This window comes from Capricornis sumatraensis, chromosome 10 (assembly GCF_032405125.1).
Source record: "Capricornis sumatraensis isolate serow.1 chromosome 10, serow.2, whole genome shotgun sequence".
Classification (NCBI taxonomy): domain Eukaryota; kingdom Metazoa; phylum Chordata; class Mammalia; order Artiodactyla; family Bovidae; genus Capricornis; species Capricornis sumatraensis.
Window position 1 is genome coordinate 17,579,122 of NC_091078.1, and position 23,392 is coordinate 17,602,513.

The window sequence follows — 23,392 nt, forward strand, 5'->3', positions numbered from 1 at the left end:
TCAGACAGAGAAAGACAAATACTATATACTGTTACTTATAAGTAGAATTTAAACAACCACCACCACCAAACCCAGCTCACAGCTACAGAGAACACATTGCTGGTTGCCAAAGGCTAGGATGGAGATGGGTGAAATGAATAAAGGAGGTCAAAAGGTACAAATATTACGAAATAAGTTCTGAGGATGTATGTAGAGCATGGCGACTATCGTTAATGACACTTTACTGTATATTTGAAAGTTACTAAGACAGTAGATCTTAAAAGTTCTCATTAAAAAAAATGAAATCTAGTAGAATAAAACAGAAAGGACTAGGGTGTATTATCACACTTAGTAGGGAAGTATTGCTTTGTCCTACACATGGATGTGTGTGTGAGTGTGTCTTCTGGGTTATGAAGTTAAACGTAATTTTTATTATGGTTCATGATTAAAAAAAAAAAAAAAGTTTAAAAAACACTAAGCAAAGCAACGGGCCTACGGGACTTTGAGCCACTCCAGAAACAAGGTGAAAGGAACTGTAGCTGTCATCCCTTCCAACAAGGATGATGCAGTAAGATTAGGCTACTGCAGCCCCACAGCCCAGCTCAACAGAACCCTGGACCTCTGCAGGCCCCCTCCCTGCTCCCACAGCCTTTCTGCCTGCTGCTTCCAGGCTCAGCTTTCAGGCCTGTGCCCCTCTCCTGGTGACCCACCCAACACAGGTGGACTTTGTCACACATTTGCTTCACTGCACTGCCGAACTCATTCCGGCCCCGCTGCACGTACAGCTGTCCACTGTCCCCTCACTCGCGGGGCCCATTGCATCTTCTTTGCTCTGGTGTCTTCTGAGCAGGTGCCTGAGAGGAGCAATCGGCAGCAACCCTACTGCAGCAGGGCTGACAGGCGCAGAGGGCAGGGAGTCACAGTTCCTGATGTAGGAGGGACTGTCAGGGGCAGGCAGTCACATGCTGTCGGGACAGACAGCCTTCAGGCATCCAGCAGAATCCCTTAATTTTACAGAAGAGGACACCAAGACCCTGGGAGCCAGGGACATGCACAAAGTCACCCAGTGACGACGTAGCTCCAGCTTCTGGAGGGCAGGCTGGGCTCATGTCTCTCGACTCTGGAAACAGCTGATTCTAACAATAGGCTGGAGCTCAGCATGGGAATGGACACCTCATAGTGACAAGCAGCAAGTGGGAGGTAGACCCCAGGGCTTTGGAATCGGGCAGATCCAGGGATGAATCCTGGCTTGGTCACTTGCTCTGCTGGCTGACCCTGGACAGGTTACTAAACCTCTCTGGGCCTCCGTTTCTTTCTTCTGGACAATGGGTCCAGGAAGAGGTATGTAACATGCTGTAAAGTGCTTGTCATTTATATACTTAGCTTACAGCATGGGCTCACCAGGTCTGTGATGATGAACAATAGTGTCCTTTTTTTTTTTTTTTTTTTTTGGACAAAGGGGCAAAGGTCAGCAGCAGACAGAGCTGCTCCTGTCAAGGATGAGAATTCTGGAGGCACCAGTGAGGGAGGTGTGAGAGGCCTGATGGTGTGACGAGGCTTTAGATCAATTTGCCAAAAATCAAGCAGTCGAGCGACTAAATGGCAGGAAACTGCTGGACCTTGAACAAGGTCTGGGACAATCCACTTAAGGGCCGAGCTAGGGGGAGCCCTGGCTCTCCATCCGGACCCAGGCTCTAGCCAGTCGCAAGCAGCAGCCCCTGGCCTCCAACCACAGGCCCTGTCGAGGCTCCTTCCAGAAGCCCAGGGTGGCAGTGGGCAGCCAGCTGTGTTCTCTCTGTCTCCTTAGCGCCTGTCCTACCTCTCATTCCATCCCATTCCGGGTTTCACGGATTGATATTTAGATTAAAGAGATAAACACGTCCAGAAGAGCACTGAGGCCTGACAGACAGAGGAACTTGGACCCGTCAATCACCATCAACCAGCTCAGCTTCCTCCCAGCGCCTGGCCCTGCTGACTGGAGATGAACGAAGAGTAGATTAAAGGGGCCCAGAAGTACAGTTTAGACACCCCCCGCCCCGAATGGGGGGCGATGCGTCTATGAAGGCCCTCCAGGACAGCTTGGGAGCCGGACTAGGGTGACTACTATTTATGTGTGCTTGTGTGTATGTGTGCTTGTGTGTATGTGTGCCTGTGTGTGTGTGTGTGTGTGTGTGTGTGTCTAACCTCTCTTCCCCTCCCCAGGCTGCAGATAAAGAATTCAATTTTCTTTTAAACGGTGGGGAAATTGGAAGAGATTTTGTTCTGTTTAAGCACAGCTGGAGTCTCAGGTCTCTGGGGATTGGAGAACAATGAGATCAATTAAGATGCCTGCCGTGAGGGGGTGTCAGGAGGAGATGGGGAGAGCGTGCAGAGGTGGGGGGACAGGAGGAAGGGGAAGGGCAGCTGAGGGGACCCAGCTGCCAGGAAGTCCTGCCTCCGCTCTTTCCTGTGTTGATCTGCTCACCTCTGCTGGGTTTTGCTAAAGAACTTGGATGAGGTCTAACCTTTGGGTGGTATTATCGTCCAGACTTGCTGATAATTCACATTGGCAATTTCTGTCACCAACTCTATACAATGATAGAATCGACCTGAAACCCCGCTATCAGAAACAGGGAGAGGTCAACTCCCCTAGAGGGGCACGGATAACCCGGGACGCCTGGCCTGCAGCAGAGGCTGCTACCAACCACTGGTTCTGCATAGGCACCTTTCCACACATCATGCTACAACATTGCTGAGATGGGAATTATTCTTGCTGTCTCAAAGAGGAGGAAACCCAAACTCAACGACAGTAAGAAACCTGCCCGAAGCCACCCTGCTGGTGAGAAACAGGCAGGACTCCAGCCCAGGGCTGTCTGTCCATTTCAGCGTTCATGAAGGTACACCTGGGAGTCAGGTGGGATGAAGATGGGCGTGCCTTGCTGGGTCTGGGGAAGAGAACGGCGGGGCCTCTGTCCAGACCTGAGCATGGGCTGGGAGAGAAGGGAGCATGAAAGAAGGGCTCCCGAATCTTCCACCTCTCCCCATTTCCACTGCCTCCTGGGTTCTTGCAGCTGTCGTCTCTCACCTGGCTACCCCACTTGCACCCTGGCAGACTCCCTCTCCTGCTGGCCTGCTCTCCACACAGAAGCCTCCGTGGCTCATCTGGCTCCCCTTCAGTGCAGTCACCCATCCTAGGGTGACCTCCTGGCCTCCTCTGGTCTTCCCTCCTCCTCACGGAGTATTCACCTACACCAGGTTCTTGTCTCAAGTCTCTCACCTGTGGCTCCCTCAGCCTAGGGCAGCTCTTTGCAGAATTCTCAACTCAGACGCCCCCTGCCATCCTTCAGAGCTCCACCCACCGTCACCTTCTGTGAGAGGCCCATCTTCCTTGACCGTGTGGCGTTCTTCGATGCCACAGCTGGGACTCCCGTCTTGCTGCCCCCAGCCATCCCCTCCCCCATGGCACGTGTCCCTCTCCAATGCACTCCGGATTTCCTTATTCTCCCGCCCCTGCACGTGCAGGGAGGCTGGTCTATCTCGTTCACTGTTGTCATTTCGGGCCACTGATCAACAGTCACTGAATGAAGGCGTATGGTAGACACATCTGGGGGTGTGAAGGAGCATAGTAGAGGTCCCTTTTCCCCCAGAGAGAGCAGAGTCCTGCTCTTGGGTGGGGGGCGGTGGGGAGGCTTCTGCAGGGGAGAAACGGGCTCACAGGGCACCCAGTGCCATCAGCAGCAGCCCAGGCAGCAAGGTCAGCTGGAGCAGACCTGTCTGCAGGGGGAGGCTGAAGGGCAGGGCACATTTCAACCTTGACCTTGGAATCACATGCCCTGATTAGGACAAAGCGACCCTCGAATCTGGTGGCCACTGCACCCCCTGGACCCCTGCCTTTGTTCCTGGGCTGCGGCCTGCACCCCAGACCCCACCTGATCTAGGAAGGATAATCAGAGGGCATCCAGTTTACCTCCCTCCTTGGAAGGAGCAGGAAGCCAAGGCCCAGAGAAGGGCTGAGACTGGCGCAGGGTCACTGGGCAAGTTGGGGTCTAAGAACCCAGGCCTCGGGGCTCCCTGTCCAGCAGTGTCCCGCCAGCGCCTATCGCCAGAGCGGGTGTTTGGGTGCCTGGCTCAAGCAGTGAAACAGAAGTTACAAGGCTTCGGACTCAGACAGACACCTCTGCCCTTGGCTTGTTGGGTCAAAGTGGGTGTATAGTCTACCCTTTCCCTGCCTCAGTTTCCCTCATGAGACTGCTGCCTCCATGCCTCCTTCGGGGAAGCTGCCCTAGACACCCCAGATCACGGGAGTCCAGCCTACTCTGTGCCACACACCCCAGGCGGGGGCACCCGGACAGAGAGAACCTGCCTTCAGGAAGTTCTCTGTGGAGTGGGCAGGAGAGGACATTAACCATGCTGCCCCAACAGAAATGGTGCGAACAGCCAGGGAGAGCGAGGTGCCGGAGAGGAGGGGGAGGGCCTCAAGGGAGGTGGGCCTGTGCCCATCACAGAGGGAGACGGCTTCTTATGGGGAGGCTGCCGTTAGAAGAGCTGCCTCTTAGGGTTGGCAGGCTTTTGATGGTCCCAGACAGGAGGGAGGGAAAGCCAGGTGCAGGAGCCGTGTGAGGACATGTAGGGAGGCTAGAGACTCTGGGCAGGCAGCAGAGAAGGGGTGTGAGGGATGTAGTGGGGCCGACAGTTGGAAAGTGGCTCAGGGCTGGGGTGTGGGGGCCTTGAATGCCGACCTAGGCCTAGAGCGCTAGAACTTTATGAGCCAGGGAGTACCAGGGCTTACTCTTTTCTCTCCCTTCCCCTGTTGGTGGAGAGCTCTTCCAGGCTGAAGATGATATCGGAAGGGTTCCTATTTGTGCTCTTCTGCTTGCGTTTGCACAGGGCTTCCCTTTCCTGGAGGCTCAGGTGGTAAAGAACTGGCCTGCAGCGTGGGAGACCTGGGTTCAATCCCTGGGCCAGGAAGATACCCTGAAGAGGGCATGGCAACCCACTCCAGTATTCTTGCCTGGAGAATCCCCATGGACAGAGGAGCCTGGTGGGCTACAGTCCATGGGGTCACAAAGAATCAGATATGACTGAGCAACTGACCTGCCTTCCTTCCTTTCTGGAGGAGGAGTGGGAACTGGCTCTCTCCTGGCCCCAGGCTCACGTGCAGTATTTCAGGAAAGGGGTGCTGACTTGGAGTGAGCTCTGAGGGGGTCTAAGACACCTTCGCTTGTGCAAATTCTATGACATTCTTCTCACTGACGGCTGGGGAGGGACTATAGCTCCTCTTCTTAAGTGTGAACCTGCCTTGGTGACTCACTGTAACCAACAACATTCAGCAGAAATGATGTGGGGTGACCTCTAGGCTAGGTCACAAAAAGCCACACGGCTTCCGCCTGATTCTCTTGAGACATTCATTCCCTGGAGGCCTCTTCTGGGAGGTTCCCGCTGCAGACCGTGTCTGAGATGCCTGGGCCACGTGGTGAGACCACAGCCAGGAGCTTGGAACACAGTGTCCAGTTGCAGCCCAGGCACTGGACAGAGGGGTGGGGGTCACCCCCCAGACCTGGAGGGGCAGAGAAGGGTTCCTCTGCTGCCCTGTCCTCATTCCTGACCCACCCGATCCATGAAAGTAAGAAAACGGTCACTGCTTTTTGCGGCCAAATGTGGAATGGTTTCTTATGCAGCCCTTGGAACCGAAACAAGCTTGGTGGACCCCTGCTTGGAGCACAGCGCATGCAAGTGATTACTGAGGCAGTGCTGCCGGAACGTGTGAACAGACAGAAACAACGGACCACCACGGAGCTCCTCTGGGCACAGAGCTGTGGAGTTTGGGTAGCCAGGACAGGCTACGTGATCTGCATAATTTCCCAATGCACAATGAAAATGCAAGGCCCCTTGTTCAAAACTTAACAATTTCAAGATGGTGGCAGCAGAGCATCAGACCCAGGGTGGGGCTCTCCTAATTCCAGCTTCCCAAGCAAATGCCCAGTCTGCACCCACAAGGAGCCCGTCCTCCTGTCTCACCTGCCGTGGGCTCTTCTGAGTCTTAGCTCTCCTCCGGCATCCTCATTTAACCTCTGCCTCCTGTTACCTGATGCTGCGGTCTGAGTGCAGGGTTGGACACAGGCAAGAACTAGCCAGTGTGTCCACTGAGAGGACCCACTGTCCAGTGGAGTCGGAGCCAAGGATAGAGTACCCAGGACCCAGGTTTAAGCATGGCAAGTGATTCACGGCAGTGATTCCTCAGTGTTCTCTGAAGCTCCACTGAGCCCCAGATTCTATGGTGGATAAGAACACAAATAACAGTCCTAGCTGTTAAAGCTGCCAGCCACTCAAGCTTTCTCGGGTTAAGCAATCTAAATGTACCTCTTTTCATCCTGGGACAGATACTACTTCTATCATCCCCACAGCAAATTCTGGGGACTGGAGATTGGGCACAGCCAGGCATCTGTCTAGGGTCACAGAGATGGCAAGGGCAGGGGCACGATTTCAACCTGGGTCTCTCTGGTTTCCAGGTTTTGCTCCTAAGGTTCCCTCCTGAAGGTACTGATCCAGCTGGGAGGCATCTCCCCAACTTGCAGAGTAGCAAGCCCTTCTGCGAGGAGTCAGGGGGACCAGGGAGCATCACTTAAGCCGAGGCAGGGGACTGACCTTTCCAGATCACCTTGCAGGGCCATCAAGTTCCCAGCACCCGGGGTGAGGCCCATGTTAAATTTCTTGGATTTAGCAACGTGGGAGGGGGTGTGCCCTGAGCCTGCAGGCATCACAGAGCTAGGGAAGAGGCCCCGCAGCCTGACAGCTGATACAAGAGGCACGCTGCATTTCAATTCTTCCAGGACCGAGACTGGCCTTTACCAGGGTCTGCCTGGGGCAGTGACATGACATCACCTTTCCCTTTTGGTGTCAGTGGTGCTCACTATGACCAGGGGAGGAGGAGAAGGGGACCAACAGCAGCAGGGCTGCCTCTGTTGATGCTGCTGGGGAAGGAGGCCAGGCTGGATGACCAGGAAAACCTGGTGAGCTCCAGGAGCGGAGAAGTGACCACCTTGGAATCATTATCAAACTTCCAGATGGGGGCTGAGAGGGAGGCAAGGGAGGGACAGGCAAGGGAGCTCTGGAGAACAGTGGGTGGGTGAGGGACTCCCGAAGGACAGGAACAGGTCTTTGTTGCCAGGAGTGAAACTGGACAGCAAAAATCAACCCTTCCTCTCAGGCACAGTGGGCTGGAATTAAGTCTCATGGAACCAGAAGGCCCCGAAGCAGCACTGGCCCCACCATCTTGCTTTATAGCGAGGACACTGGGGCCCCAGGGGCTCAGGGACATGCCCAGGTTACATGGCTTGTCTGCGGGCAGAGCCATGACTCTGAGCCCTGGCGCCATCAGCTCAGCCAGGAGGCCAGCAGGACTTGCTGACATTTTCTGAGTGTTCCTGGCCAGGCTCAGCGCCGAGCATCTTCACCCACCATTCTACCGAACTGTCACAATACTCCCGCGTAGGATCCTGTCAGGGTACCTCCCCAGGGGGCAGGGGAGGAAGCAGGCCCATCTTGGCAGAGCTGGGGTTACACACAGGCTGAAGGGTGCACAGATGGGGCCCTTTAGGGCCAGTGACAGTAAGAACCACAATTTAGGTCTGTAAACCCTTAGCTATTTCATCCATCCCACTCCGCTGAAGCCTACCAGCAACCTAGGCAATACAGGCAGGCACGACTTCCTTCACTACATCCCAGAGGAGTGACTGGTCCACAACAGAACAGGATTCAAGGACCTGCCTGCGACGGTACCAGCCTCCCAAGGATGGGCTGGAAGAGGAGCCAGGAGGGTTTGGCACTCCACCCCTGGGTTAAGCACGCTGAGCTGGTTCTGGGCCCCACACCTGCCCATCAGGGCCCTTATGTACATCTCCTTCTTGCACTGTTTCCTGTCCAGGGAAGACTCCTGTCTTGTCCAACAGTCCTTCCTCTGCCCATCTCTGCTGAGCAGCCCCCTATCCCCAGAGCAGAGAAGAAAGTGGGATGAGACCTGCCCTTCCGGCTGCTGCTCCTCCCCAGTGCCCTCCTCTCACTGCCCCGGGGGACACGAGCTCCATACTACAGGCGGCCAGACTGGTTCCTTTCTGCCAGCTGTCTCCCAAATGCCGGCCACAGGCCACCAGGATGGAATGGGTAAGAGAATGTGAATGGATGAACACAAGACTCCTCCACTATCAGGACAGCAGCCCAGTGGCTGCGTCTGGAGTAGGCACAACTCAGGAGGAAGACAGACTGCGGACCCTCCCCCGCCCTCCTTACACATCACACGCCCCTCACTGCATTCTAGCCACAGGGCCTTTGCACATGCTACTCCCTTTTTCTCCAATGCGCTTCCTTCCGTTTGCTCACCTGTTAATGCCTACTCAATTGCTACGTCCTCAGGGAAGCCTTCCCCAAGCCCAGTCAAGGTCAGGTGCCCTGTTACAGGTTTTCACAGCCTCCTGATTTCTCCACACAGCAAGGAATGTTGAATATAAAGATTCATTTCTTAGTACTAACATCAGGCCTTCCCAAGAGACTATAAACTTCATGAGGGCAAGACTCACATCACCACTGCATCCTCAGGGACATGTGCCTGACACAGTAGTGGGGATTCAGAAAATATTTGTTCCATGCATGTTTAGATTGCTCTCTTACTGTTCAGCAGCACCCACATACCCCACCAGAACCCAAGTACCCATCAGCAAGGCTACAGGGCTGCCCGAAGCCCAGAAGAATCCTAGGTAGAAACCCCTCAGTCTTTATACTCAAGTCCTATTATTATTAGATCAGGAGGCAGGATTGGAAGGTGAGAATCAGAGCAGGCTGGCGATACGAGAGGGGAAGAAACCACACAACCCAGAGGATGGGGAGCCACCAGCACCATTCACACATGTGCTATATACCCGTATCTGAGTGCACATAGTTGCAAACACAAATAAACACACAGACACAAGGACATGTCTGTGCACATGCACAAACACACCCCACAAGCAAACATGCGGTGAGTGTGCCCCTACACAGCCTTCCCCTCTGTGGTCACCCTTCAGAGTGGGGCTCAAGGTCAAGCCTGTGACCGCTACATTCCTGCCCTTTCCCCTCAACCAGTAGCAGCTCATTTTTCTAGAGCTGGGGGCTGTAAGGGTCTCAAAACCTGGGGTGAGGGAGGTTCAGGGAGCAGGGAGGTATGAAGAGATGCCATCCCAGCTGGGATGCCTGCTGTGGTGAGGGTCGGAGAGGCCCCTTGCAGCAGGCTCTGCCCTGGCCTTCAGTGCAAATTAAAACATTTTCCTTTTCTTCATAATTTTTTTTTTCTGACATAGCTGCCCATGAAACATTTTAATAACATCCCAGAAAAGGTCAAGGAGAAGGAATTTCACAGTCTCTGAGCAGGTGGCTATAACTTCAGCCCCTCCTGGAGCAAAGCAGGTGGAGAGACTGGGCTGACACTGGATCCGAGGGGAGAAGGGCAGGGTGGGAGAAGCCAGGGCAGTGGGCGTGGCGGGCGTGACCACGACCTTGCCACCTGCTAGAAATGAAGGCTCTTAAGAGGTGATATGGGTAGAGGAGTACACACTGAAGCCAGGGAGGCAGGGCCCATGGTTTCACTCTGGGACCTGAGCTCCTTCAGACACAGAGTTCTGCTGCTAGAGCTTATCACGGGGAGAAACGGCCCCTCACAGCTGCACAATTCCACAGGCCCTGGGGCTGGGGGTGTGGCAGGAAGTTGCGAAGGGCTTGACAGACACACTCAGGAGCTAGAGGTAGCCCAGATGAGCCAGGCCTGAGTGGGGACCCTCAGGCAGCCACAGACGCTGAACGCACCTGCTAAACATCCAGAGGGGCTGGAAAAGGGGTCATGGGCAGGGGGTCCATGCAGGCCCAGGGACTACTCCAGTGCTTGAGGACACCCAGGATGAGAACCTACTCTCCAGTGCCAACCCTGGATGGAACTGGGCTTCACACATAGTCCTTGGCACCTGCAGCTGGGCATCAGCCAAGAGGTGTGCCACCCTACACCTCACACCCCACCCCTGCCCCCTAGGCTCCCTCAACCCTTGCCAGGGCCATGGGAGATGGGGACTGCAAAGCAAGACCCTTCTTCTCCAGCCAGAGTGACAGGAAGGAATCCCTAGTCACCTGCCAAGCTTGGGCCTTAAGTATAAGCTTTTTCTTGAAGTATAATATGTAGAAAAGTACACAAGTCATAGATGTAGTCTTATGAATTTTCAAAGATCACACCCCATGTGACCAGAACCCAGATGAAGAATCAAAACATTCTATGATGTCAGAACTTTCCCCTGAACATCCTATGACATCAGAACTGCCCCATATAAAGATAACCACTATGCTGATCCCTTTTCCTACAGATCAATTTTGCACCTATTTTACACTTAGGGAATCATACAAAAAGTATTCTTTCATGTAGAGCTTCCCCCCCTGCAGTATATTTTTTGTGAGATATATCCATGTTCAGTTTGGCTACAGTTTGTTCAATCTCCTTGCCATACAGTATATCCATATGGCCACAGGCCCTGTGAGAGACAGGCTGCTTGGGTGTCCTTCACCCTGACATTGGAAGGTGGCTGGGGGGATGAAGAGGATTTCTTCGGGTCCAGAAGGCCAGAGCCCCTGGCCTTGCTCGCTGGTGGGGCCCTTAGAGGCTGCAGGAGGGCCCATGGGGCCTCAAGCACCAGGTGACTGATTGCAAGGAGCAACTCGGTGAAAGCTGGTGGAGCCACGGGCTGGGGAAGCATCCGGGGAGAAAACAGCCGCAGCAGACTTTCTGTTTATGTCTGACGGCCTGCCTAGCTAAACATCTGTTTGAAAAATTAATAACTGTCAGATGGGAAGGACCTGGGGGCTGAAAACAGTTTCATACCATCTGTCTATAGAGTAAACACACTTTGGAGTATGGGGTCTGGGATCGACAGGCAATGTCTGTGCCTGGAGTGAGAATGCAGCGAGAAGGGCAAGAATTTTGGGGGCCTCAGTGGGCAGGGAGGGGCAGCAGCAGGTTAAACGCTCTAAGTTTTACTGAGCACCTACTATGGGCAAGCCCTCGAGCCTGTGTAGCACACATCTGCCACTGATCTGCTCATCAACCCTCTTTGTTCTGATAACAGAGGCTGCTGTAGAATAGTCCCTGTCCCATTCTCAGTCCATGTAATTTGAATGGGGCTGACCCATGCCCTGACTCCACTAGCGGGAGCATGACGCATCTCTGGTATATCAGAATTACGGTGCCCCAGTAAGCTGGGTCAATGAGAATCAGCTCTGGAAGTTTTGCTGGAACTACTGAAAAAGAACATTTCTTTTCCCCCACTGGGGTTGATAAATTGGTGAGAAGTGAGCCTAGGGGTGCTGGTATGCCTCTCTGCCAATACAAAAAAGCAGAGGCCAGCACTGAAATCAGATGCCTTCCAGCGCCTGGATACAGCCATGCCTGAAATCACTTACACTTTTGAGTTACACGAGCCAATCCTTTTTTTTTGTTGTTTGTTTGAGCCAGTTAAAGGTTTCTATCCCTTGCGACTATGAGTCCTGACTGATACACTGGGAGGGTCCCCTGTCAAGGTCTCAGCAAAGACAGCCGGGGAGGTCCAGGAGCCCATTTTTCTGTGGTGACCACGCTCAGAGAGACAGCACTGCCCTCCTGAGAGATGGCTGGCACCTGTCCCCATTAGAAGGTAGGCCTAGGGCTCCTGGCCCACTCAAGCTCACCATCTCTCAGGGACAAGGCAGAAAACTAACCCTGGGCCCAACTTCATCTTTTCCCAGGTGGGTGCCTTTTCCACATTGCTTCCCTGGCCAGGGAAGCCTCATCACGAAGAAACCAGATGCTCTAATACACCAACACCACAACCTCTGAGGGCTTGGGGGTACCCCTCTCCCCGCTCCCCTAACTGCCCACACTCCTTGGGCAAAATCCCTCTGGACGCCTCCTGATGGTTGACCCCAGAGCTGAGCTGCCCTGCAAGGGAGAGAGGACTCACCAGGACTGTTAGCACTGAGGTCCCCACGGTGACATTCTCATACAAGCTGACGTTGTACAGTGGCTGGCTGAAGATGGGCCGGTTGTCATTCTCATTGATGAGGGTGATCTTCACCTTGGCATAGCCCACATGGTCAGGCACACTCTCATTGGCAAAGAGCTGGGTATGCAGAGCAAGGAACCAGTGAGCACTTGTATGCTCCTGGAGCCCTCATTCCATAAGTTCCCCTGGGGCCTCCACCCATCCCAACCCAGAGCACCTGTCTGAGTCACTGCCCATCCCAGATGTGTGCTCCTGGGAACCCCTCCATCAGTGCTCACAGGGCCAGGGTGGCCAAGAATCTGCTGGGGAGGCAGGGGCTAACGGGGGCTGGACTGGCTGAGGCTGGGCAGCTCTTGATGGGCTTCTGAGACTGCGATGGTACCTAATAAAATTCCACTCAATGCCTGGAGATTTCCTCATCCTCCTTGAAAAGGGGAGGCCCAGGCCAGCCCCTGCCATAGCTCGGTGGGCTTCTCTAGGTCAGACCCAGAGGGAAGAACGGGGAGAGGTTGCAGGGGACATTGAAGGGGACGGTGTTGCCCCCGGCCTCCCCTGGAGTCCCCCTCCCAGCCGAGGAGAGGTGAGGGGACTTACGTCAAAGTTGTAGCGGTCCACAGTCTCATAGTCCAGGGGGATGGCCACTCGGATGCGGATGTCTGCCTTCCCTTGGACGGACGTTGGGGAGATGATGAAGTGGTGGGAGTTGTTCCCCACCAGGTACACCTCAAACATGCTGTTCAGGCCCTGGGTCAGAAGAGAGAAGAAACCAGTCAGAGCGCAGGAAGCCAAGGCCCGGAGCATGGCTGGAGGAGCAGGGCAGCAGGGGCGGGGGCAGATGAGGTGCTGGGACCGGAGTAGGACTTGTCAACTCCCCACCCCAAGGTGGTCTGGCCTCCCCTGTGTGATGCTGGCTTGGCTCCCTGGCTCTCCTGCCCATGTCCAGGCCTTCTGGAAATTTCCTCCCATTCTTTTTGCCTGTATCAGCCCATCAGATGCCCACCATCTCTCTTTTGGGTGGTTTGGTTCATTTTCCATCTCCCACTCCCTCTTTTGTTCCAGTGACACTAACTGGGGGAAGTGTCTGCAAGACCCAGCAGGGAGATGGCAGAAAGAAAAGGAAGAGGGCCAGAAGGGAGTGGAGGGGATGAAGCAAGTAAGCATTCAGGGTCAGCTTGGACCAGAGAGGGCATGAGGGCTGCAGCTGGCAACTGCTTTTCCTACATCCCCTCTCTGGATCATGTCAATCAGGGGGAATGTGGAGTAGGAAGCACCCAGATGGCTGAGTGGCAAAGTGAACCCCTGTATTCCCCTCTCTGTGGCCAGGCATGGTGGCCGGGAGGACACAGGATCCCAAATAGTGCAGAGTTGCCGTGCCCTTCACTGGTTCTGCCAGAACTCAGCAGCCAGAGGCCATGGTTTCAGGCAAGGCGGCCTCACTCTCGGTCAGGTGTTTCTGATCACTCCAATCAGGGCCAGAGCCCAGGGAGCCCTCAGATGCCACCTGGCTTGTCCTCACACAGGTCGTGATATCTCCATGCTACCCATGTCCCAGATCATGGGACGAGCCACTATTGAAGGCGGGAGACAGGGCTTACTGACTCCCCAAAGACTGGCTTCCTCTGAAAGTGATCCAGGCTCCTGCATGGGGAGAACTAACCCCCAGACTAGCCCCCCAACCTCAAACCTCAGCAGGGGGCCTGTGGTTTGGAAACAGTCAAGAGCCTCTCTCCACTTCTGAGGAAAAGCCCAATGGGTTACTGAGCTAGGCTCTCTGCACCAGAAGGACGCCACCTCCTCCTCAGCCTGCATAACCCTCCCTGGCCCAGTGTCCAGCACAGCCCCTCTGTGCAACTGGGGGCTGGCAGGGAGGCACGCCCCTTTTCTTGGCTGCCCAGGGATATGTCTGTTGAGGGGTTTCCTTCCAGAACTTGTTTCTGTTGAAAGAGAGGCATCCAGGCAACCTGGAAGCCTTTACACAGTCAGAGAGGGAAGGATGGTCCCAGCAAGGATAGAAAGGACCCCCTCAGCAAAGCCTGATGCCCTCAGAGCTGTCCCTTAGGTGCTCAGATACATTTGTGCAATGAATACATTTTAACATTTACCCCTAGGTCTCTTGAGTTTTTTCTACTTACAACTACAAATTGGTGAAATAAAGGGACTGCCAATTTTGGGGTCCAGGCAAGCAGCGGGCCCTCCAGGGCCCCCAGGACAGAAGGGCTCCCGCAAATTGTGGGGGCAATGCTCCTCTGGCCCTGTTGGGATGTGGAGTTTCCTAGGCTCCCTGGCATTGAATCTATCCGTCAGATGGAAGGGACCAATTAAATGCCCGAAGGGGCACTAATAGCCAAAGCCAGCGGACTGTGACAGCTCCGAGCAGCTGACATGGATACCTCTTCCTCTCTTGGCCCCGAGAGGGTGGGGTTTTCTGAACCCGCCCCCCTGCCCACCATGCCTCCCAGCCTCTGCCCTTCCCAGGCTCACTTACCAGGTTCTATCAGTGGGAGTCGGTCAGTCAAAGGGTATGGAGACAGAGAAGAAGCCGGAAAGGTACCGAGAGGAGGAAGGAATCAGAGAGAGCGCGGTGAGGCCCAAGGTCAGGGTAAGGAAGAGGGGCCGAGATGGACCTCGGGAGCGCACTGGCTCCGGAGGAACGGCCCCCTCTGCAACTGACGGGCCATGGCCTCTGAGGGCGTCAAGGAGGGATGGGTGTGTGGGGGGCGTGCACTCAGGTGCTGGGGTGTGGGGAGGCCTGTGCAGCCCCACACCCGGGGAGGGGGGACACAGAGGAAGATGGCACAGAGTTGGGAGGGGGCTGGGCTACTGTCTCCCTGAGCTAGCTCCCTCCCTCCTCACCGAGAGCGAGGCTGGGAAAGGAGGGGCTGTGCCCCTCTGCCCTACTCCCAGGAGCCTGTACAGAAGCCCTGGAGGAAACGATCCCACGCATTGTCATGTTTTAATCTTTCTAACACAGAAAATGTCCACGGCCTAACAGATGTGGGGAGCCTTCACATAGTTCAAAAGTGTAAAGGGCACACGACCGACACACTTTCCCCACTGTCCCCGCCACTGGAGCGTCTTCCCTAGAGACGACCACACCCTGATCTTTAGCATCTTTCCCCAGGAAATCCACGCACATATAAGCACTGTGATCTCTGGCTTGCCTCTTCCACATAAACAGTAGCGTGCTTCCACTTAAAACCACGTTCTGAAGCTTGATCCACAATTGTACAAAGAGCTGACAATACGAAGAACAACCACACAGCACACGTTCACTGGACACCAGTGAACTCTCTGCCAGAATGACCGAGAACAGCCCTCTGTAGTCCTGGCGGCCGCGGGAGCCCACCCCCGGGGCAGCGCGAACCCACAGCAGGGCAGGCACCCCGCACCGCAGGTGCTCAGACGCCGGGGCTTCAGCAGCGTTTCCTCACCCACTCCTCTGTGCGAGCTTCTTCCCGTGGGCCACATGATGGACATGAAGGAACACTGGAGCCTGGGGACGCCTCCAGAAGAAATGGAACTCACAGAGGCGGGCAGCAGCGTGAGGATAAGAAGAGCCCAGCGCCCAGACCCGGGTGCCTTCCAGACCAAGGGAGGCAGAGTTGGGGCCTGACGTGGGCGTCCCCCAGATGCAGCTCCCGGGTGAGAGGGGCAGGTACTGGCATTTCAGCCAGCAGCGTGAGTGGACTGAGCAAACCGAGATGGCACTGCTGAGCACTCCGCGGCCGAATCTAAGAGAATGCCAGCGGAAGTGGCTGCCCTAAGTGGTTGTCTTAGGAATGAAGGGAAAATGGATTCCAGGTGGAGAAAGTGGCTTTAAACACGAAGTCCTTGGGCCTCAGTGTGTATTAGAATCACCTGGAGGCTTGGTAAAGTACAGACTGCTGCCCTCCCTCCTCCAGGAATATCTGATTCGGTAGGTCTGGGGCGGGGGTGGGGGTAGGGGGAGGGTCATGAATTTGCATTTCTTAAAGTTCCAGGTGATGCTCCTACTGCTGCTGCTGGTCTGAGCCCACCATTTGAGAAGGACTGGTCTAAACAAAGGCGCAGAGAGGGAAATGAATACCTAATAAGGAGGCAGACAAGCGAGCTGACTGCAAAGGGTTCGCGTATGGAAACTGGGGAGCCTGTTGGGGTATCAGGGGGTTGTGTCTCTCCTGGAGGCCCACCACAGGCACCATCTGGAGGGCTCTGGCCTTGTGTCCGTGTGCAGTGGGGACACCAGGGTTTAAAAAGGAAGATGAACCTGGCAGCCAAGTGCAAATCACATCTGCACAGCCCTCCTGACCTGGCTGCACAGCAGAACTGCCAGTGGAGCTAGAGAAGAAACACAGAGGCCTGGGGCCACTGAGTCAGACTCTCTCAGGGGTGGGGCCCAGGAAGCTGCATTTTTCGAGGGTCTTTAGGGAACCACGCTGCACAGTCAGGGAAGACCTCAGGCAGGACAGGGAGGGCAGCCTGGAGCACCCGCAGGGACCCAGAAGGGCGAGCAGGGCAGCTGGTTACCCACCAGCCACACATTAACACTGCTGGGGGAGCTTTAAAGTGCCCCCATGGCTAGGCTGCACTCCAGACCAAGGACATCAGACTTGGGGTGAAGGAGACGAGACGTCAGGAGCTTGCGCTGCTCTCAGGCTACTCACTCCAACGGGCACCCAAGGATGAGGACTCGGAGCGAGCAGCGGTTCTCCGGGTGCGCTGTGGGACCAGTGGCATCACCTGCAAGCTTGTCAGAAATGCACAATCTGGGGTCACACTCAGAAACTCTGGGGGTGGGGCCCAGCACTCTTTTAGCAGACTCTCCAGGGGTTCTGATACGCGCTGATGTTTGAGAATCAGCTGGACACAGCAAGGCTGGTGGCGGGGTGCAGAGCAAGTCAGAGCAGTGAGAAAACTGACCAGCGAGATGTGGCGGATGAGAGGCTGGAGAGAGGATGGAATGGGGCTGAGACCATGGCGCACAGACAGAGGGGTGGAGGGGACACTTGGGAAGGTGGTGCTGAGCTCAGGGCAGATTCAGAGCGAGCACCTGGCCAGGTAAGAGCACTGGGCTTCCTGCCCCTTCAGGTGAGATCTCTGGGTCTCAAGGAATGAGATCTCTTCCCTTCCCTTGATCTGCCACCAGGGGACGAGGTGCACTAGGCTTGATCCTGCAGCTGTCAGGACCCCTCATACGGCTGTCCTGAGACCCCAGGACCCCTCTGGCTAAATTCTCTCAAATGCTCAGCCTGCCCCTTCCAGAATCTGCCAAGAGGTAGTTGGCTTGTGACTCTCAGTCCCTTGGGATGTGTGTATGGGATTCTTACCTGGTTCGCTAAGTGGGTGCAAACCCCCTATGAATTGCAGCCCTTGGCCCAGAGCCTTCGAGAACAGCCACTTCCATATACCAAGCCCCCACCATGTGCTTCCCATACCTTAACCAGAATCTTCACAACATCCCACTGACACTGGCATCGGTCCACCCCTTTTTACAGAGAGGAAAACTGAAGCCAGAGAGGGTAACTTGTTCAAGATGGACAGCTTGGGTCAGTACTGACTCACAGAGTCTAAGCCCCTCACCACCCTGCTCTCCTGGCTCCGGCATACCACTCCCTCTCGAGAACACTGTCCTCAGGGTGCAAAGAACTGGCATCAGATGGCACTGGAGAACCCTTCCTATATTCACTAAATGCCAGGAGTGTGGCCCAAGGGGCAAAGCATGCCTCTCCCAAGATCAGGGAGAAGGTGGAGGGGAGGGCAGTCAGATGGCGGAGGGTACGCCTGCTTCTCCCAGTCCTGGCTGGGGCTCCTCCACGCCCTTGTTCCTTGCTTGCTGCTAGGCTACTTGGTGAGGCAGGGAAGGAGAGAAGTGGGGAGAGGCAAGAGGCCCTCTTGGAGCTGTCGAGGGGCAATTTTGTTGGGAGGAAAGATAAGAGAAACATCAAAAGGAGTCCCAGTGTGTGTGGAGAGGAGCCCGGTGGATTAAATTCTTTTCCAGCTGGGAGAGGCGATGAGAAGGCTGATAGCTGGCAGCCGCGGGTCCCAGAGCCGAGCTGCCACGACTGCCCTCCCCGCACCAGGCTGGGGAGCTGCCTGGCTGCCCGTGGGGCTGCGACAGTTCGGCTTTATTTACTTACTGGAGGGAGAAGGACGCATGAAATCACTCCTTGCTCCCCCAACCCCATGCAGCCAGCTATGATTTGCTTTGCTCCTGGTGACTGAAGTCTTGCCACCCCCCGTGGAGGGCAGCACGCCAGCCCCTGGCCCAAGTTATCAGCTGCTGCCAGAAGGGGCTGCCTCCCCCTGCCTCCTGGAAGTGGAGGGCTGGCCTTGAGAGCGGTCAGAGCAGACACTGCCCGGCAGGGACGCTCTCACCTCACCTCTCTGCAGCTCCCACAGCTAACACTGGCTCCATGATGGACCCAATGTCGTTTTCAACTATGTATTGAGAGTTTATTGCAACTATTAGCTCACTGAGTGTTCACAACAACCGTGGCAGAGACCGGGGTGGGATTCACACTGGCTGACAGCTGCCATATGCAGGGCCCTTCCCTCCTCCTGGGGAGCGGATTCTGCCCTGTCAGGCCACTAAGCCTGCTTGGGGCTGTCCTGTGTGCTCTCAGAAGCTGCACCTGACTTCTCTCTGGATGTGGCTTCCCGCAGTCATCCCCTGGTACTTCCCTCTGCAGATGACCCTGTGCCCCAAAGGGGGAAGGCCTGACCTAGCCCCCAGGCTCCTTCATCCCTCCGACTCTTGCTGGGTTCTCCCCATCCTGAGGCACGTCCCTGCTGACGGCGGCACCAGTTTGCCCCTTGGAGATGCTCATCTCCATCTGCTGTTGGTCAGGGTCATGGCCGGGCTGGTGATCCAGTGGTGTAACTTAGTGGGGAGAAGGTTTCAGGGTTGGGAAAACAGGCTCTGTTGCTTCCTAGCTGTGTGACCTTCTACTACAGGAGCCTCAGTTTCTTCATCTGTGAAGTGGGGAGAATAAAGCATAACCCACAGGATTAAGCACCAGTGTTGTCTCTCTGCCTCACCAGGTTTTGGTGGGTGACCTGTGGATTATGTTTTCTTGCCTAAGAAAGGAGTCTCCCTAATGGCAGGAGCCTTGTGTGTATTTTTCCTTTGTACCCAAATGCTAGGGGGCCCTCATCCATCCTATGAACCACAACGTGTCCTGAAGGGCACCTCAGTTCCTTCCAGAAGCAGAGGAAGGACTAGGGTCACACGCATGCAGGGTGGGGCTAGCAACTTCGCGGTGTATGAGTCACAATGAAGAAGGGCCAGGGACCACTCCAAAGGCACAGAGAGGGCTCTGTGAGCTGGTGGGACACCCTGAGGTGGGAAGGGGGCTGGAGGTCTGGAGTGTGGAGATGGGCCCATGGAGTCAGTGCTACCCTCAAAGAAGCCCTGTCCAAAACTTGGGCCAGCCAGGGAAGAGCCCTTTGACCAGTGATTCCAGGGTGTGAGGCCCTAAACTTCAATGGTGGCTTTGGAGTTAGACCTGAGTCCAGATACAGGTAATACCCTTTCCAGCTGTGTGATTTTTTTTGGCACAACTTTACCTCCTTGAGCCTCAACTTTCTCATCTGCAAAGTGGGAAGAATGAAGGCTACCTGATGGGGCTATTGTAGGTGAGCTGCAAAATCTTAGTAAAGTGCTTGGGACAGAGTAAATGCTCAACAAAGGAGAGTGCTTATTATCGTTCTAGAAGGGAAGGGGGAGTACTCCTGGGGTGGGGCTGATTTCTAGACCTTGGTTTGGAAGGAATGAAGGTAGCGGGCAGAGAAGGACAAAGGCTTGGCTGTAAGCAAGGGGCCCTAGGTCTCCTTCCCTCCTCCACTGTGCCCTGTTGTCTAATCCGTGCTATTGAGCGACAGAAAATCAAAGTCCATAGAAGATGTATTCTTTACCACCCCTTTGTCTATCCTTTCACTTAATTAACTCCAATCAGACATGCCAGAGTAAACTTGGCAGGGAGCTGGCCTCTCCTCGCCCCTTCACCTCAAAGTTTGCTGCTTCTCCCTCTAGCCCCTACATTTAAGGGGGACACCAAGTTGCTCTGGCCCCACCTGCCCACGGGGGCAGCTACCCCAGGTCCACTGCACTGGGAGCCCGCTGTGAAGTCAGAGTCCAGGGGTAACGGGGAGAAGCCCTGTGCTGCCACTGCCTCCACCCGCTAACCCTGCCCCAATCCCCAGGGACCTTCCAAGGTCCAGAGTCTAGGAGAACTGATGCTGGCACCTCCTGGGTAACTGCTGGGTGAGTAGCCACCTTCTGTCTCCTTGTGCCCCTCCCACTCAGGGGCCCAGCAAAGCCCACACACGCCACACGGTGGGAACTCAGCTCTGCTGTTTTTCTCTTCTGCATTCCAGGCTTGCCTGGCTCAGAACCTCAGCTTTTCTTCCCTGGGAGTGGGCCACCACTTAGGCCTGAATCCGAGATGCTGAGTCCTATCCCTAGTTGACCAGTTGTCCCAGTTGGCCTTGGCCTGAGAGGGCTCCCAGGGTGCAGCAGCGTGGAGGACACACCTCGTTTTGGGCTTTCAGTTCACCTAAACCCCTTTCCCAAATTTCTGTGTGGTTTGGACCCTTGAGCATCGTGAGCCTGAGGTCAGGAAAACCAGGCTTCTCTGGATCTGCCGTTCCTCTCTGGGGCAGGCCCTTTTGTCTCTCTGGACCTAAGTTTTCTGACCTGTGAAATGGGGAGCGTAGACCGGGTGCTTTCCAAGGTCCTGTTATTATGGCCTTCTGTGCTCTTTCCAACCGCTCGCTCCGTCCACTCCTTCCCTCTCGCCCCGCCCCTCCCTCTCCATCGTTTCTCTCTTCTTTTTCTGCCCCTCTTCCTCCTGCCTTCCTCCCCTCCCCTCTCGCCGTCTCCTCTTCATGTCCTCCCTCTCTGCTTTACCGTCTACCTCCAGCTCTTCTTCCTTCCCTCCTCCTCCTCCTCCTCCTCGGTTCCTCTCTCCGCAGATCCCACCCTCTTCTCCGCAGGTTATCTGTTGAATTCCACACACGCCTGCACAGACGGGATCAATCCGAGGCTGCCTTGCCTTCAGCTTATCTCTGCTCCAAATGATTGATTTTCCCTCTTTAAGAGTAATTTGCTGGTGAATTCCATGTATTGCAAAAACCTCTGTGAAATCTAATGCAATCCGATTGGCAGCTGGCACTTCGGGGAAAGAATACTAGCGAGCTGTCAGTTCCATTGCTAGCAGACGTGTGTACTATTCGTCTACAGGAGAGGGCGCGAGGCGGGCAGGCGCTCCTCACCTGCTCGTGCACACCTCTCCCCCTCTCTCCAGAGGGATCTGGTCTGCCAGTCCTACAGCCAGTCCCAGCACTGCTGGGAGATGAGTTACATACAGTGAGCACTGGGTCCTTGCATTAAAGTAAAGGAGGGACAGACACTTTCAAATTCTGTTTTCCTAATTTGCAGCCCACTACCCTAGTGCACTATGGGGATCTCACACTTCCGAAGCCCAGTTACACCTGATGGCCTCTTTTTGTGCCCCTGTCCCCGCCCTGTCCTGTCCCTGGGCACTGAGTCCCAACTCCAGTGGCCCAGCAAAGCCCACGTCACACAGTGGGAGCTCAGCTCTGTTGTTCCTTTCTCTTCTGTGTTCCAGGCTTGTCTGGTTCAGAGCCTTGGGGTGGGTCCCCTCTCAAGCCTCTATCGGCGATGATGGGCACTGCCCCTTGTTGACCAGCTGTTCCAGTCTGTCTGGGACTAAGAGTGTTCCCAGGATGCTGGTTTAAAGTGCTATAACCTTGGCAATCTCAGAAAAATTACAATAGGTTCCCCACTCTATAAGGAGAGTCTGAGAGCCCAGCAGGGGCCAGCTGGCACCACTGCTCAGGTATGGCATCCACTGGGTGTGGAAAACAAGGAGTCTAAGCATCTAGTTCTAACCACACCAGCCCTTGGGCTCACTTTCGAGGCTCAAGCCCCCAAGTAGCTCACACCAGGAGCTGGTCCTTACCAATGAGGATGGGTACATGGCTGACTAGCAGCCCTTGCTCAGCCCTGGTGTCTGTGGATCACAGGTGCCACTGGTGTCCATTGGATACAGCAAAGCTAACTGTACCACCCCCAGAGACGGAACCAGCCACTCTGACCTCATTTCTATGTCCCAGGCAAACAGTCATTTCTGGTGGGATCCAAATCTTTATTTAGGCTGCCCTGGACCTCTAGGGGCCTGGGCAATCAGCCCAGTGGGTACTTACTGAAACAAAGTGGCTTCAGGGGGTACTGGTCGGGAGGACTGCTAAGTCACTTCAGTTGTGTCTGACTCTGTGCGACCCCATAGACGGCAGCCCACCAGGCTCCCCTGTCCCTGGGATTCTCCAGGCAAGAACACTGGAGACTAGGCTCCCCTTAACAGTGCCTGTGGGTGTGGCCGAACAGCAAGCTTTATGTGGAAGGGACCTTTCCAGGCCCATACATGCAGGGGACTGCTGCCCAGGCCAGAGGTACTGGATTGGTACCTTGAATGTAAAGGGCAGAGGGACCAAGTGAGATTCATGAGACCTGAGCTCTTAATTCTGGAACAATATGCTCCACCCCACAAGATCCCAAGGAATCCAAGCCATGCCCCTTCCCCCATCCTTCCCTCCCTCCCTCCTGCATTGGGACCCTGTTTTAAGGAACCTGCCCTCAGTGGAAAGCTTGAAGAGTCCTCGTGGCCCAGCCTGCCAGTATGCGGCCAGTTTTCTAATAATAAAGTCTGCTGTTCTGATCAGAATCTTCCAACTTGGACCTCACTCGCATACCTGGCTTTAATTCCCTTTCTCGCTCCACCAGCGAACTCTGCACCAGAATTTTGGCTGGGTTTGGGGGCAGTGCGCTAAAGGTAAGTGTATTCAGAGGTGCAGGGCGAACAGGCCAAAATGCAGGATAAAAGGGTGTGCATCCCAGTCTGCCCCAAGGCCAGAATCATCTTGCCCTTCCTTGGGGCACCTTCCGCAGAAGGTCATACGGCCTCCTGGGCATGGCGGCAGCCGGAGGAGGATGAGCCTCGCTGGCGCTGGTGGAGGGGGCCTGTCCTCAGCTTCAGAGCAGGGAGGGGCAGGGTGTAGAGCTGGCAGTGAGCCTTGCACAGAGCAGCTGCCTGGCTCTGTCGATTTACCGTGCTAAAACTCTTTGCCTGTTCCCACAGAGAGAGAAATGTGGCAAGGCAAAGAAATCTAAACGCCTTATGGAAATCAGGAGGGGGACTCTGCCTGCTGCTAATCACACCCCTTTATATTCCTCTGCCTCTCCAATAGTCAGTGCCTCTGGGTGGCAGGGAGGGGGGCTGAGAGGGATACCATTGCCTCAAGAGGCTTGGGGTGGGGTGGGGTGGGTAGAACTCAAGACTGTTTAGAGGCCATGACCCTGGGTGTTTTGGGAGGCGGAAGGGAGTGGGTGA

At 55.2% G+C, this 23,392-nt stretch overlaps 1 protein-coding gene across 1 annotated transcript in view; it reads right to left on the minus strand.

Annotated features, from left to right (window-relative positions):
* CDH23 (cadherin related 23) overlaps positions 1-23,392 on the minus strand; it is a 388,322-nt gene that overhangs the window by 169,718 nt on the left and 195,212 nt on the right. Inside the window, exons 11-13 of the mRNA XM_068981694.1 lie at positions 14,488-14,493; positions 12,597-12,746; positions 11,961-12,119 (exon numbers count right to left, since the gene is read on the minus strand). Of these exons, the coding sequence (XP_068837795.1) occupies positions 11,961-12,119; positions 12,597-12,746; positions 14,488-14,493 (315 nt within the window). The remainder of the gene's footprint in view (positions 1-11,960; positions 12,120-12,596; positions 12,747-14,487; positions 14,494-23,392) is intronic.